General features: G+C 43.9%; 1 protein-coding gene across 3 annotated transcripts in view; it reads right to left on the bottom strand.

Annotated features, from left to right (window-relative positions):
* Positions 1-410: 410 nt before the first annotated feature.
* Positions 411-16,414, bottom strand: part of ARID5B (AT-rich interaction domain 5B) — a 119,040-nt gene continuing 103,036 nt past the window's right edge. For all 3 annotated transcript variants that reach the window (XM_074830343.1, XM_074830344.1, XM_074830342.1), the window contains 2 exons: positions 7,256-7,454; positions 411-3,334 (listed from right to left, as the gene is read on the bottom strand). In XM_074830343.1, the coding sequence (XP_074686444.1) occupies positions 1,184-3,334; positions 7,256-7,454 (2,350 nt within the window). In that variant the 3' untranslated portion in view covers positions 411-1,183. The remainder of the gene's footprint in view (positions 3,335-7,255; positions 7,455-16,414) is intronic.

The following is a 16,414-nucleotide window of genomic DNA, read 5'->3' on the forward strand; positions in this document are numbered from 1 at the left end:
GTTTTCTAGACCGTTTCTCTGGTAGGCAGCAGGGTTTCACAGCCTAGGTAAGGTTAAGTACAACGCTCGACAAATTCACGGACCACGATACGGGAAAGCAAAGTTCGGTGGGAGGGGAGAAGCGGCGTAAGAGCCATCGCAACAACAGGAGGAGGGCGAACGGTGCTCAGCACCTTGCAGGGGCAGACCGTGGGGAAAGGAACCTTGCTTGCATCCTTGCACCATAACATCACCTACAGTATGTTTATAACCATTAAGATTAATCTGAACCAGTTGCTTCAGTTTGTAAACAGTAAACGTTACCACAAAAACAAAACAAAAACGGTGCTCAAAAGTATAAAGAAACTGGAAAAATTACAAACACATGAAAAAAAAAAAAAAATTAGGACAGCCACAGCCTTTAAAAAAAGTTACAGATAAAATGATACTGTTTAATTTAAAAAAAGAAACCCAAAACAAAAAAACAACATAAAGAGCACAGAATATACTGGACAAACAAATCTATATAAATTATTGTGACCAAATGTGACACTGGTAGTTTACGAAGTGGATATGTACAGTCAAATTAAACAGTGTTTACCCTTCTGTTCTAATAGTGTTAAAATGAAAAATCTATTGCCGTTTTACTATACATTGCATTGATTGAATCTTAAAAGTCAGGAAAAGTTACCCAAAAAAGCACATCCACTGATTGTACGGATTCTCGGCCCGCTTCTCCTTTCCAGGTTCATCTCGAGTCCTTGACTCATTTGCAACAACGCACGGCCTCTGGTCCTTGGCTCAGTGAAAGGCAAACGCAGCCCTCACCTGGGATTTCAGTGAGCTCAGGACTGGGCCTGCATTTCCACGGCTCCCTTTGAACGTTTGCTCTTACCATATACAAGTCCTTTCAGAGAACACATATGCAAAATCCAATGAATTTTTCTTTTTTTTTTTTTTGGTTTTTTTTTTTGTTCGGTTTTCTGTTTTGCGGGGGCAGGGATAAGGGGTGAGGGGGCTGATGTGGGAGCCAGAATTAAAGAAGCAGTCCTGTCTCCATCAAACTCTGAAGCGCTCCTCTAGCAGGATACAACTGCATCCTGGTTGACAAAAATACAGATCGCTAAATCTGAGAGACATCATCACAGGGGGGAGGAATGTCGCTAACTTTTCTCCTCAGACCTTTTTTTGTGAGCAAGGGGGTTTACAGTTTTGTGCTGGGATGTACAGAGGATAGCTGGGAAGGTGGGAATGCAGCTTGAGGGTTTATAGCAGCTAAAGGATAAATGCTGTTATGCAAGAGGTCACCGTAGGAACTTCCTACAGGTGTTGCTGCAGCTAAGTGTCTGTACAGTTGCTGAGAGTTTGCAGGGGACGTGAGGAATTGTCTTTGCACCATGAAGGAGTGAAGAGCCAAAGGCTGCATTAGTGGGGAGAGCACGGTCTGATTTTTCAAGTACTGCAGGGGATGAGAATACCCGGGCGGGAGGCGATTGTTCAGCCCCGTGCACAGGCTTCCCGGATACAAGCCTGGGAAGATGGGGGCTGAAAGGGGAAACTTGTGGCTTTCCAGCATGCTGCCAGAATGGAGGCCATGCACCGGCTTGCTGCCTTCCCCCTCTGGGTCGGGAACCTTGTCTTTCACCGGGGTCTCCTTTGTTAAATGCAGAGGAGAGACAGCTCGGATTTTTTTTTCAGAAATGACTTTGTCCAAATCCTCCAGGCTCCGTTTCAAAGGCCGGGCAGCCCCCACATTTTGAGGGCTCGTTCTGCGGCTGATGATAGGATGCACCATCCCCTCCATCTTCCTCAGATTCTCCAGCCTCTGGGCCTGCTGCTTCCCAGACCTGTGGAGCAACTCGCTGTGTTTTTTGGGGGCTGTCATGGCCATGGGGGACACGCGGCAAGCTTTGGGATTACAGTCTAGGCTCACCGCCTGGTTGCTCGCAGCCTGGAACGGGGAGATACCTTTGCCTTCTTGCTGGGCCATGGATGAATGAGGGAGGCTGGAGCCCGGAGCCTTTGCAGTCTGTTTGTGTATGCTCTTTGGAAGACTCAAATCTGTTGGCTGATCATCTGAAGAGGCCTCCACTGCTGCCTTTTTTTCTTGCTGATGCAAAGATGGGCGATAATTTAAATTTAGTTTTTCTTGGTGTTTGTGTTGAGTAAAAGTAGAAATATTTTCAGACTCTCTGAACATGTCCCGGGGGAGGTACTTTGATGTCTGTTCATTATTAAGGTGGTGTTCTGTGTGCCTATAAAGGCTGTGCAGATGAGGTGATGAATAAAAATCTGCCAAGAAAGTGGGCACGTGGGAATGCTGCAGTGCCCTTTTCTCACTCATTTTATCTTTGCAGTCCTGGATATCCATCTTCGGTACGTACGATTCGGCAAGAGAACTGAGGTGATGTTTTGAAAAATCACAGCGCTGAGGATCCGGTTTACTTAGCACGTCATGCTTAAAAACGTCATTAATCGATTTCCTTTCTTCCTTGGTTTTGAAACTCTGTACATGTTGTATGACTGAGGGCCTATTAATTGCTACAGGATCAGAATTAGGGGCATGGGGACCTTGTGATATGCTTGAGGACAGTTCATCTCTGCCGTTCAGTTTCTTTTTGCTGATCAAAGGTGGAGGAGAACCATAAGGATAGCTACACGACAGGGCTGCCCCACTGACCTGCGACAGCAGCTTCTTCTTTGCCAGGGGTGACATGATGCCTGGATTGCCCTTTGAGTAGAGCAGTGGTGTATAACCGAAAGTGGAGTCATCGTTCATGGATCCAGGCAGCTCCTTTTCCTTGAACATGTCAAAGTTCTGGACCACCAGTACTTTGGGCGTTTGCTTTAGTGCGTTGTGGATGTCTTCGTTTCCCAGCTGGTCCACTTTCACAGTGCAGTTTGCGATGTAATCGGCCATCTCTGGCAATTTGTCATCTTCCAAGTCACTCTGAGTGGGCAGCTGGACCGGGAAAGCTGTGAAGGGCATTTCTGGAGGTTCACTTTCTAAGCTGTCAGTAAAAGCTTTGTGTAGTCTTTGTTCAGGCTTTGTGTCTTCCAGGGCATCTGCCGGGGGGTGTAATCGTTTCGTGACAGTGGCATCCAGCACGGTGTCTTCTTCTGGGGGCACAGATATACTTGAGAAAGAGTTTGGGTGCTGAACCTCCTCCTTGGCTTTCTCACTGTTCGTGCTGTTTTCTGTCAGGTCTGTCTTTTCCAGAGGCAGTGGCCGAGCTGTCTCTGGTAAAAGAGATGGAGGACCTTGTACGGGCTGTTTCATCTCTCCCACTGCAGGATGTTCAGGGAAATTTTTCTGGTCTGCTGATTCTTGATCCTTCTCTTGTTCTGATGAAACCTAATGAAACGATTCAACAGATGGTAATAAGAATGTGGTGTGTTTCGGCACACTGTTCATGAGATTATACACAGTACACTGCCGGTTACTTTTAGAGAAGTACTTGTCAATCACCATGCTGGAACATGAAGGCTCTAACACCAGGTATTGGACTCAAACAAGGAGACATACCTCCTGGAAATATTAAGAAATATACCATCCCTGCCAGGGCCACAATAAGGCACTTCAAAACAGCAGATGTTTGTAACCTGACGAGAGGCACTGGCGGCTTGACCAGATAGCTAAACGCTGAGGTTATACTCTTTTGCAATTAATTAGGCAAATGCAGGAAAGCAGATTTCATAACACAAATGATAAGGCTATAGAAATTTCTCCTGCTAGCCAACTTCACCTACAAAAATGACACAATTCCCATGTTTTTTCTTACATAAAGTCTCTCCAGCGTAGCTATCTTAAAATTCAGTGATCACAGAGGAGATCATTCACACCCAGTTCTGCATTAAAGTGTGAAAATGATAGAAATGGCATACTAGGAATCCCTATTGTAGGCAGCAAATCACTGCCACAGCTTAACTAGGACACACATTTTTTTATTAACGGATTAAAATGAAGTTGTCAACATTCAGTAAGTGTGTGAGCCTGCTATTACAAACATGGCTTTTATACGTTATCGTCAATGGGGCCGCAGCTCTTTCTGCTCCCCCATTAATAAAGCTTGTGTGCACAATTCACACTATTCATCCCATTATGTAGCCGGCTGAACTGTGACCCACAGAGGTCACCAGGGCGTCCCATCTGCGATCCAGCTGACTGACAGCCCTTTTCAAAACTGCTGTCACTCTCCTCTGACATGTCGTGGTAGAAGACAGTCATAAAACAGCAGCATTGTGTGAGTCCTTTATTATTATTGTTTTCTTTCTTTCTTCGTTGTAAAGATAAGACGCATCGAGAAAGTTATTATCTAAGTGCTGCTTTATGGTCTGTCATAGGAGCGGGGGATCGGAGAAGGTCCTAACGAATCTAACCCTCTCAGAGATTTATTTCTTCACAGCTGCTTTTAAATATTCCTGTCTATTTGGTTGGCCTATTAGTTACAGTGTCTGTTAGTCATCCTAACTTCTTCTTTTTAAACTCATAGCTGCCTTTTGCAGCCAAATACCATCATTAGGTCCTTTACAAAGTACCATCGCTAGTCTCTCGAGCTTACAAAATTACAGGAAAATACCAGACAGATGAGCAAAGCAAGGAGGAGGAAAAAAAAAAAGAGAAATCATATTTAATAACTGTACATTCTGCTCTTTGTTTCTGTTAAGCAACATTTTGATTGAAGTTTCAGCTATTGTGAGGAAATGTGCAGTCTAAGGCTAATAGCATTTTGTCTGGTATCTCGTTACATTGACAATGTCATTGTGACAGCAGGAAAACACTGAAGAGCACAAAAGCAAATGCAACCCTAATAAATTAAAGTTATATTCTCTCCCTGCATACTTCTTACGGCATGTGAGTTGAACATGCAACTGAGAGGACCTCACGCTTGTAACTTGACTACGCTTTTACAGCTCACAGCTATGGCCAGTTTCTAGGTCACATGCAGAAATGGTTTAGGAGGTGGCTTGGTTGGGGCCATGTGGCTGCAGAGGCTCCCTGTGAGCAGCACACGACCCCTGCTATGCCTGGATGAGGACTGCACCCAAATGTGGAGCCTGGCACAGGGCTCCACTGCTGGGGGACGGCTGGGGTGAGAGGGACATGCAACCTTCTGCCTGGCTCCAGCAGACTTGGATTTTGCTCCACCCAAAGGAGCAGGACATCTCCTTTCTGCTGGCCCTGTAAGGGCCACGTCCTGGGCATGAAGCCCTCCCTATGGCAGAGCATGGATGAGCTCTGCAGCTCTGCACTCACCCTGGGTGGAAGCATCCATCCCTGCAGGCCCCTTCACCGCTTGGGCTTCGCGTGACCACCTACCCGTGCGGTGACCTGCATGAAGGCTGAGGTCCTTAATTGCCCACCATGATTAAACAGGGGCAGGACACGTCTTCCATCCCAGTCAGGGAGGAGACATTAATTCTGCTATAAAAGGTACCATTTTACAATAGGAAACTGCTGTAATTGTACGTTTTTATTGTCTCGTCTAGGCTCCCTACATTTCCGATAAGCGCAGCTTAAGAACTCTTCCTGCAAACCACACAAAAATAACTGCAGTTTAAGCAGCAGGAAGTTTGAGATAGGGAACAACAAAAGCAAGGAAATTCAAAGTTAAGGCTGACGTTCTGTTGCTGACTTGTTATGTTGTGTTTAGCAGCAGCGGTACGGATACTGTGTAATATATCTTGCTGATCCAAGACCCCTCAATAAATAACCAGACATGAAGGAATGACAGGGGAAGGGAGCACAAGCCTTCACTTCGCATCTCTTTGCTTTGGGCAATTTGTGTTGCAACCTTCCAGGGGCTGAAGCAGGTTTGTGTGCACTCTCCTCTCTATGTATTTTTCATTAGAAGTGGAGGGGTGTTCCCCCAACAGGGTTCCCTGCTTCAAAATTACAGTGTGAGGGAAAACAAAAAACCCTGTCTTCTCTGTGGAGTGCTCTTTAGATACTAAAGGTATTGTTGATCAAGGCAATTTAAAATACAAATTCTGTTTTGGATGGGAGATGAAACCTTGTAAAGAGGTAGTGGGACACAAAAATTAAAATTTTCTGTTCTCAAAACTGTGTACGCTAAGTCTCAGAGGCATCCGTGTTTACTGGTCCTGCATTGTTTTTTTAAACAATGTGGAGGAGGATTGCTGGTAGCTGACTCTACCAATTTCCAAACTGGTTTAGAAACAGGACTTATGTACCTGCCAGACCAAATGAAGTCAAAGGAGCAGCCATAGTCTGCCGGGCACATCATGTGTTTCGACATTCTTTAAATACTTACTTTCACTGCAACGCCTTGAAGGCTGCTGTGATCTGGCAGACTGAGACAGGAAAAGCAACGTCTTGTGTAGGGGTTGTGTGCGAGGAGCTTTACCGCCTCGTTCACACAGGGTGCAAGCAGGGCACAGGAGAGAGTGGGCAGGATGTGCAAAAGAAAGTGCTTAAGTAACAGTGGAGCAAAACCGCCACTGATTTTATATCACTTAGCAACATGTGAAATTTACTCTTATTTGCAGACAAGTATGAATTCTACTGATCTATCTTACCCTGGGTTGTGAACATAAAATCTCTTCTGTGAGGGCTGTCCTATGCCCGCAGGTAACATGGCTCTATGTGGAAACCGGGGCCTGCCCATGTGAAACAGGTAACTGAGTAAGAACCTCTCTCAGCTGAAAACCATCTGTGGCATGTGAGAGGGAAGTCGGTCTCAGTTAGGGCTTGGAAGGTGGTTCCCTCAAAATCTGACCCTTTAGTCCAAAGAGAAATCGAGTATAACACAATAAAAATCCTGGGGAGTGATATGTTTTTTGACAGACATACATACATATGTGAGCACAGAAGGGCTGATCCAGAGGTTACTATTATAAAAATCAGCTGTGTCCAACAGTTACCACAGTATTATCAACAGTATTAGAGGTTCCCGCACCCTATACTTAGATTAGGAAATAACTGTGGTAGTTGTGTGGTTTCCTTTTGGCAGCTGCTGATCTTTTAGTGGTGACCACTGTATAATACAATGAGCAGAAATGGTACTTGTTACATCCAGCGCTTGGTCTTCTGCCATCACTGCTACGCAATATGGAGCTAACCGGTTGCTGTTTGTAGCCCAGAAAAATCTCAACACAGACAGTACCACAACAACTGAATTTCCATTGCCAAGCAAACTCTAAGGCCAACTGGTTGGAATTCTCCAGTTCAGATTATGTATTTTATCATTGGATTTCACGTGATTAAAGCTGTACATTTTTAATTGAAAAGTTGAAAAGCAGGAAAGCAACTAACCTCAGATGCATCCTGGGGTTTCTGTGCATTATCTTTTTCCTTCTTGCTCTTTTGGTTTTCATTTTTGATGCGTTTTGTTCCAGACACTTTTGTTTTCGCTTCACCCTCCTGGGAACTGTTATCCTGTTTTCGAGGTTTCACTGGAGGCAGTGGCTTATCTTCCTCTCCTTTAATAAATCTTTCATATGGCAGGATTAATCTAGGGGATTAAGGAACAAATAATTGATCAGGTTTTGCCATTCTAGCAAAGAACAAAATGTATCCACTACGAGCAGTTTACTTAATAAATCCATTTTCTTCCATGCCATAAATGCAACAGTGTAAACTCTACATCTATAAATCCAAGTATGATAAATCAATTTATTTGGCAAGATTATCATGTGGCATAAATTCAGTGGAGTTGGTGTGGATCAGTTGTCAGTAATGCTGCAGTGGTTTGTGCAGCTACACCAATTTGTACCAGATGAAGATATGAGCCACTATGCTTCAGACTGATTTTTTAAAAAAATCTACCATTTATTTTTATTCTCCCTCCCTACCCTTAAAAGCATGCAGCAAACCCCAGGAAAACACCTACAAAGCCACAGCCAACCTGATAACAGCTACACAATTTCCAGGCTGGTGGTTCCCCTGAGTGCAAGGGCGAGTGCCAGGAACTCGGCAGAAGACGAAGAGAGTAGGGCTGCAGGAAACCTGCGGCGGTGGGCACAGCGCCTGGCATGCTGCCATCGGCACCAGCCCACCACCGCCCTTGCAACGCACCCATACAGTGACAGTCACCACGCTCCCTGCCTTCACCAGGGAGGCTTTTGTAAGGAAGAAGGAGAGGGGAAAAGGAATTTTTCTCTGTGGAACTGTCCTCGAAATCACTTTAAAAAAGCAAGGAAGAAACACAAACAAAAAATATCCTCCTCCAAAAGCATCAAACACACTGAGTTTTAATCTATCTGTTTTCCCTTTGCAATTCTTGATCTGAAAGGAAAAATAACTGATATAATTAAAAGGGATGGATTGCATTACAATCTCAGTTTCAACTTCAGTGATTAAAGTTTTTATAATGCATTTGGTATGATTAATGACTCACTGTGGGATTAATACAAGACTCAGACTTTAAAAATATGAACTTTAATACAGCAAACATAATTTGTTTAAAAAAAAAAAGACGAGCTGACTCTATGAAGAAAATGTACTTTGCTTATAAACAACATAAATCTGTTCAAATACCAGGAATCCTTAATTATCTTTAATCTAAGACTCCAAGGCAGAAACCTCTTTGGTTCAAATATTCGTTTGTTATCCTAGAATCAGTTTCTAAGCATGCAATTTTGATTTACATACTTAGATGTTCAAACACAGTTTGGGCTTAAGAGCGCAGAAATTAGATTGCTCGTGATCATAATATTTTACATTTTAATAAAATACAACATAAATTATGTTAAAATATAAACCTAATTTATGCTATATTAGAAACAAAATTCATTAACTGAGCATGCTCTGACATGGTATGTGCAAAGAGGCGTGAATAATACTTTCTAGCCCTGAATTTGGCAGGGCTCCAGTAATGAAGCTAAGCAGAGCCCACAGGGAATATTCATCTTCAGATCCCATTACAAACTGAGTTTAAACATGTTACAGCTGCTAAAACTGGAAACTGCTCCCTCTATGCAAACTTAGCAAAATAATACGTAGTTGCCAAATACCTGCTTCCCACTGTAATATTACAGTTAATGTTTATATAATAAAAAGCATAACTAAGCAGAATAAGAAAAAAATAATCTTGTTCATACTTGAGGCTGCTACATTTCATTCGCAAAGCGCAAATATTAGCGAAAACATCGAATTCCTCCCCACGCTGCACAAAGCGCTTTGGACTTCACTAGAGGCAAGGTTGGGTTTCACACAGGGCAGTGCTGAGGACGCTCTGCCATGTGTTAAATATTTAAAATCGCTTTTAATAAAAACACATTTTATTACAGTAATTGTTAGCACTGCGAGGGGAGGTTTGACTTTGTTTTGTTTCCATGGGAACGCGTCGCCCATTAAAAATCTACATATTCCATCCGTAAAGGTTTCAGACGCTGTCCCACGCCCCATGGGAGACAGACGCTCCGGCCCACGGCCCACGAGCGGGCCTTTCCATGAAAGATGCCACGTGATTAACCCCGTGGCTCCAGCCGGGACAGGAGCAAGGCCCGGGGCCGACAGGATTAATCACCACTCGCATGCTCTCCACCGAGCCTTGTAGGGTAACGTGGGACGCAAACTCCTCCTCCTCCTGCTGCACCTCACCAGAACTCATTAGCTTTGGCGCTAATTAGTAACCGTGCCTTAAATTTCCTTTTCTGATCTTAAGGGTTCATGTGGGAGTACAAGGTTTTCATTTTAGTTATTTTTCACTGAGCTCAGCAGTTGGCAGGCCGACAGCAGTAAAAATACATTTCACATAGCCGGTCAAAGGCCCGGAGCCAGCGGCAGGAAATCTGGAATTAAATGTTTCGTGTATCAGGGAGGCGGCATGACTAAGGTAAAACTGAATCAAAACACAAGGATGGCTTGTTCTAGGATTTTCCCCTCCTCACTGGAAACGAGGGCCAGCAGGCTGCCGTTCCCTGCCGCTGCCGAGGTGGCTTTTGGGGGCCACGGGGGGCAGCTGGAGAGGAGCTGGGCAGGAACACGGGCTGTGAGACCCTGGGGAGCAGCACCGAGTCGAGCAACACCAACAATTGCTGCTTCACGTAGAGATTTCCGTCGGTTGCAGTTTTCACTGAATGTTTTTTCAGTTATCCTGTCGTGGTACAACACAATTACCCACAGGATATGATCTTATCATTTGATTATTAGAAGTTTTTATAGCGCAGGAGTAATAAAGCTAATACAGCTCTCAGAACATGTAAGCAGCCGGCTCACATGCCATGAAAGCAGCCGGCTTAGCCAATTTAAGGTCAATATTGCCCAACACAGGAAGAATGCGATCTGCTGTTAGCCAAATAGTTTAGCAGAATGTGACATGTCTGAAACCAGCACAAGGTTTTGTTTTTTTTTTTTTTTGGTCAAATATTTGCAGCGCAGGTAAGATTTAATCAATCTTTGCACAAGGAGAGGTAAAGACGACGTCCAAAAAATGGAGCCAGATACCTCAAATGTATCGCACTTTGGAAACAACAACCACGTTTTCAGTCGCTTTGAACTGTGGCTGTATTTCACGGCAGGGGGGAAGTATCAAAGTATTCATAAAAAAGGAAAAGAGGGGGAATATTTTGTGGTCTAAAGAATATTTACTTGTAAAGCCTGCGAGGAGACCAAATAAAAGGGTCTTTATCATGATCAAGATTCCAATATTAAGATTAATAAAATGTATTATTTATAAGTCAATTAACATAAATAGAATATGTAAGCACTAGTGTATTAAAAAATCTTTCCACAGGCAGCAGATTTTTAGCAGCATGAGGTTTTTTTTTTTTTTTCCCTGGAATAATACAAGAATAACATTTTCCAGCCAAGAGCAGAAACAGTAGGGGAGTCTTTGCTATCACAGGGCTTCTTATTAAATTCAGTCACTGTGAAAAGCCAGTCTTTTTTTTTTTTTTTCTTTTTTAAATAAAGACAACTTAAAATCAATACAAGTTAGATTAACAAATCAGTACTATACTAATCCTGATTTATTACAATCGGCAATATTAAGTTTAATCACGTATAAACTGCTACTCAGAAAAAGATTTTGCTTTACTAAGTCCTGAATTAAATAATGGTGCAGAGTGTACTGAGTTTTTAGATCTGCATCATCTGATATTATGAAAAATTCAATGTACTTCTCTGCAGCAGATGTCAGAGGTCAGCAAATCTATTACAGTAATGTAAGTAATCTGGCTGTCTGCCAACCTTTTTTTAAAAAACACTGAAGCAGATAATTTTATATTTACAAATTCTAAAATCCTCCAGGGACTGAATCTCTTTCCCAACAAAAAGCAGAAACTTCACATTAGAGAAATGTATTTCACAGTATATCAAACATGTCTTCATCATTAGCATTTCATAAAAAGAAAAAAAAGCCCTTAATCTTTATTAGTCAACATTTTTTTTCCCAGCTACAGAACTAACAATACAAGATCTCATCCAAGCCAGTAACCACTACATTTTCATGTATTGATTATGCAGAATGAATGACTTTTTTGGCCCGACTCTGCTTCACGGGACACATGAGAGCACATCTATTTATAGACATGATAAAAAAAGTAGTTACAATAATGCAAAGGATCTGACCAGCCCAGAAAGAGGAAGGAAATTAAATGTTAAGGCTGCCAGTTTCCTCTTTAATTCTCCCCACTGTGTATGGATATTACGGTGCTCTCAGGCCGGGGAGGAACCATATGCCCAGGACACATAGGATGAAGGAGGGAAGGAGGCAGTTGAGCACAACCTCTACAATACTTTTTATATTGCTTGTTTCAGTGTTTATTTTTGTTTCCTTTCTGGCAGAATAAAATATTCCAGCATGTCTCCCATTGACATAATCTTGCTTTCTAAAGGGCTTCAAGCCCAATGCAAAACTGCAATGGAGCCTCTCAGCCACAAGAATAATCTTGGAAGTACTTAAAATACTGAAGCCCTTTTCTTGGGAGATGCTGCCCCATTCCCAAGCTTGACGAGAAGGTTAAGGAGGTTGACTGCAGTGGGGATAGAAAAAGATTCAGATCTGCTCCACTACATGCATACAGCAACTGGTTAACCTGTGGAACTCACTGCCAATGGATATCTTGGGGCCAACGGATTAGTGAGATTACGAAAGGATTAGATGCTAATGTAAATCATGAGAACATTAAGCTCTTAGAGTTTCAAAAACACTGAAAAGGGACAGGCAATAAATCTCTTTACTGGAAGGAGTCTGGAAAACACTTCCCTCCTGGGCACATTATGCCACAGTGGCTCTTGCTCCTTCCTCTGAAGGCACTGGGGGACGAGACAGCTGGTCTGCCTGGTTCCACAGGGCAACCAGCTGGTTCAGTAGGTCCTCACAGCAGCCGGGCAGGGCTGCCTGCACCCCCTGCAGACAGTGGGTCTGAGCACAGGACCAGGACGAGCACCCACCGAGCAGGGGCAACTTGGGACACCTCCAGCAACAGCCCCCGCAGTGCAAAGGGGCCCCTATCGATAACCTCAGTGAGAGAAACCCGATTCTTGTTCCCCAGAAAGTCCATGGCAAAACATTCAGTTGTATTAAGGAACCATCAGGACCAGCTCTGATCCCAAGTGAAGTCTTGCCTTTTTTTACCCTGATGCTCTTCAAAAGGGATAAATCTTGGAGCAATGCTGTCAGTGTCAGCACAGGAAACAAGCCACCTTCAACAGCAATCAGCTGGTGAGGATGGCCAGGAGCAGAAGGCACCTCTCCTGGGCACCAGTGACAAATTCCCAGCAGATAAGAGGGGAGAGGAATAACCCAAACCTCAAGGCCTCAGCCTGCTTTCTGAAATGGGAATATAAAATACACTGAGGAACACAAGGAGTGCGTTCCTCAAGCCTGATTTCCCTGGACTGCATTGTACAATCCAGGGGTTACAAAAGCAAGCCTCATGTGCTTTTGCGCAGAACACAACAGCAATAGGTTTATTTGCATTTGCCTGAAGTACAAAACTGGCATGTATTTTATCAGCAAAGACAAAATATATTTGAGTTCAATTTTCTTCCCAAAGAACTTTCCTTCCTTAAAGAAATGGCTCTTTCATCCTTTCATCAACAACTTTCCTCACAGCCCACTGGGAGTGCTGGTGGGTAATGAGAATGGCTCACTGCTGAAAGGTGGGAACTGCGCTGCTGTAAGAGAATTCAGACACTTTGTTTTAAGTAAACTGGAAATTAGTGACATTACAAACACAGCTGTTGATTTAGCTGCACAGCCAGGCGAGGGAAGCTCAGGCACTCTCGATCCTATGGCTCAGCACGGGGAGATGAACAACCCCAGCCTTTTGCCGTTGGTGCAGATTTACCGCATGGGAAAGATTCAAAGGAAGGGTGACAGGGACAGAGCAGCTTCCCCAGGTCACTCTACCAAAACTGCTACAAGCCTCTGTTTTGGCCACAGTCACCATTTCTGCATCTAAAGGCAGACATGCATTTTGTCTGGCAGGTCCCTACAGTCCCTGCAGTGCTTGGTCAGGACAAGCTTACAGATGCCATTTTGCACTGCCTGTGGGGTGCAGGTCTCCTGGAGGGACTCCAAAATCCTGCCCATCCTCCCTAGGAGCTCTGAGCCACATCTGATGTTGACCAACCGTGAGCACTCAGCTCAGCTGCTAGGAGCGCCGGTACCCCAAGAGCACTGGGCACACTGCACAGCCTCAGCGCCCAGTAAGCGTTGACACACGTGTGTATGGCAGGCACGCCTGGGAAGTTTCCCTCTGCTTGGGTGACAACCCACCCGGGAGTACTGGGTAGCACACGGAATCTCCCAATTCTGCTGGAACAAACTCCTGGCTGGAAAGAAGGATGTGGCTGGGAAAGCAACTCCCTGAGAGGAGAGAGATCATCTGTTTCCATGCACTGGAAGGCAGTGCCTGACTGTCCAGCAGTCTTGCACCCAAGGACTCCTGCTGACTCCAGTGCTGGCCAGTAAGTCTCCGAGGCTGAAACCCCAGAAATTTGGAAAAAACTGTGTGTTCTCAGATGTTTTGAATGGACAGCTAAGGATCTGTTTTAATAGTAAACAATTACATTCCTCTGTCATCTGATACTTTTTAAATTTTGGGGAGGGGGGAAGCTTTCTGAATTTTCAATAGTTCCTTTGTTAAAGCATCTGTTACTCACATAATTGAAAAGATGTTTGTTCAGTGGTATGCTTGAGAGTACAGTTATTTAATCTTAATGATAAAGCCCTGAGGGCAGAAAATCATAAGTAGAAACCTCTTGTTATTTATCAAAAAGAAAAAAAAAAAAAACCAAACCAAAAACCCAGGAAAAGAAAGAGAGAACTGAGACACCTCATCTATCTTCAGGCTTAAATTCGTGCTTGATGGAAAACTATTGAGACAATTTGCAACTTGCAGAGTTTTCTGGGCATCTGGGACTAGCTGAAGTGGGAGGGGGGCAGGAAAGTGGGGTGAAGACAAAAATAAAACAACCAACTTAGTACAACAAGAAAAAAACTGCTGCTTGGCAAGTTTTTTTGGGTCAAACAAAGAACTAGCTGTAGTTTACAGCATGACATAATATTTGATTAATTTTTGCCTGAGGATGTTTTCACACTTAACAGTGTAAATCAAAACCTTCTATTAATTACAATGTGTATTAAAAGATAACCATAAGCATTTTCATGTAGATGCTATACTAGCCTCCTATTTTTCGTTCCCTCTAAAAGATTGGCTGCTATTTCTTACAAAACTCCACTGAAATGCTTGCACGTTACCTAAGTTATCCAAATGCTTTAACAAAACCAAACAGCATTTGCATGGAACGTGGGGCTCTCTTGCATATTGAATTACTGCACAATATCCTTAGGGTAGAGAGACTTTACGGCTGTTAAAGGGAAACCATGTAAGGGACTTATTTTGACCCGCCTTGTGTTTCTGATAATATAGAATATTTATGTGAGCGATTTAGACAGAAAAAAATAGCAGAACGGGCTCTGAACGGTACAAGACACTCCTGGGATTTAGTCCTCTGGTAAGGGACAGATGTGCAAAGTGCCCTACAAGTGCCCAGGGGCCACAGTCACAGCTGGAATAAAACCCTCAGCAGGTCTGTGTCCAAAGCGCGGGCACAGCCACCCTGCCAGACTGTGAAGAACCACGACCCGCTCTGGGGACCCATCTCACCTATCTGCTCCTTATCAAGTCCTGGGTGGTTATGGCTCTGCAGAACTCTTTCTCACTCAGCTGTCTGAATTTGATGAGAGTATGAAGCCTAATAAACCCCCCTCCAGCTGCGTTTGACAGGTTTTCAAGGTGCTAGTGACTCGTGAGGTCCAGGATATGAGACACACTGCTGAAGGGCAGGACACAGCCTGTGGGATGCTCTGGGTCCATCCCTGCTGGAGATGCTAAGGGAACCGGGCTTCCCGCAGCACCCGAAGATGCCAGGAGGGCTACTGCTCTATGGGACCGTCCAGCTGCCTGCCATGACACCTCTGAACACTGACACGTCTCTCCACCCAAGCAGCCAAGGAGTGTTACTGCATGCCGTTGCACACCACTGTTCCCCATGGGGTCTGTGCGTGTTCGTGCATAGCTCGTGCACAAGGCTTGCTTTGGAGGAAACCAAGATGAACCACAGCCAGACTTGGAGGCAGAGAAGGCCCCAACAGGCAATTGCTTGTATTTTTGTTTTGTTCAATGCATTTTATTGGGAACTTTATATACCTTGCAAAATAGCAGGTTGGGCTTTTTCGTTTGGTGTTTTGTTTTGGTCTTTTTTTTTTTTGGGGGGTGGTGGTGGTGGTGCTGTAATATTTATGAAAAATCCCTAACAGCATCATCAGCACTGCAGAAACACTGCCTATCATTCACGCCGGAAAATTAAAGCTGCCGATCATGTGTTTTGTGTAAAAGCGAAAGAAACCTCAAACTCTGCATGTGAAAACCACATCTACATTATAGGGGAAGGCAGCCTGGAGAAGAGTACTTCGCAGAAAAGTAGCCGTTTCTGAGGGTTTCTTGATAAGAGAGGGAGATGTAGGGTATTGACAAGGGCTGTAAGAGTTTCACAGGAAAGGTTCAGGCTGAATCAGCTCGTATCAACCACACACGCCTCTAGCTCTCTGTGATCATGCAAGGTAAGTGCATTAAAGGAGCACAAATGAAGAAAGTAATGACCAAAACAACAACAACTCATAAGCTCCGTACGGTCCGAGTTGTGCACAGAGCAACAGCCCCACAACGGGAAAACATTAATGCTTTTTATATTGGTAATCATCTGTAACATGAGCAATTAAGTACAGTACTAATGGACTATAGCCAAGAGCCTGGTACTAATATTAAAAACTGACAGAGATGAATAGGTTTGGAAGGAAAACTAGGCTGACAAAGACATTTTTATGAAGTGCTTGGGCCTATTTGGAATAACCCAATCAGAGGCAGGTTCAGACCAGCCATGCCTACAGTGACAATAACGCATTCATTGGCATTATACGATGCCTGCTATGCTTTAAATAAAAACACCCATTGCTTC

The sequence above is a fragment of the Strix aluco genome, chromosome 7 (assembly GCF_031877795.1).
Source record: "Strix aluco isolate bStrAlu1 chromosome 7, bStrAlu1.hap1, whole genome shotgun sequence".
NCBI classification, from domain to species: Eukaryota; Metazoa; Chordata; class Aves; order Strigiformes; family Strigidae; genus Strix; species Strix aluco.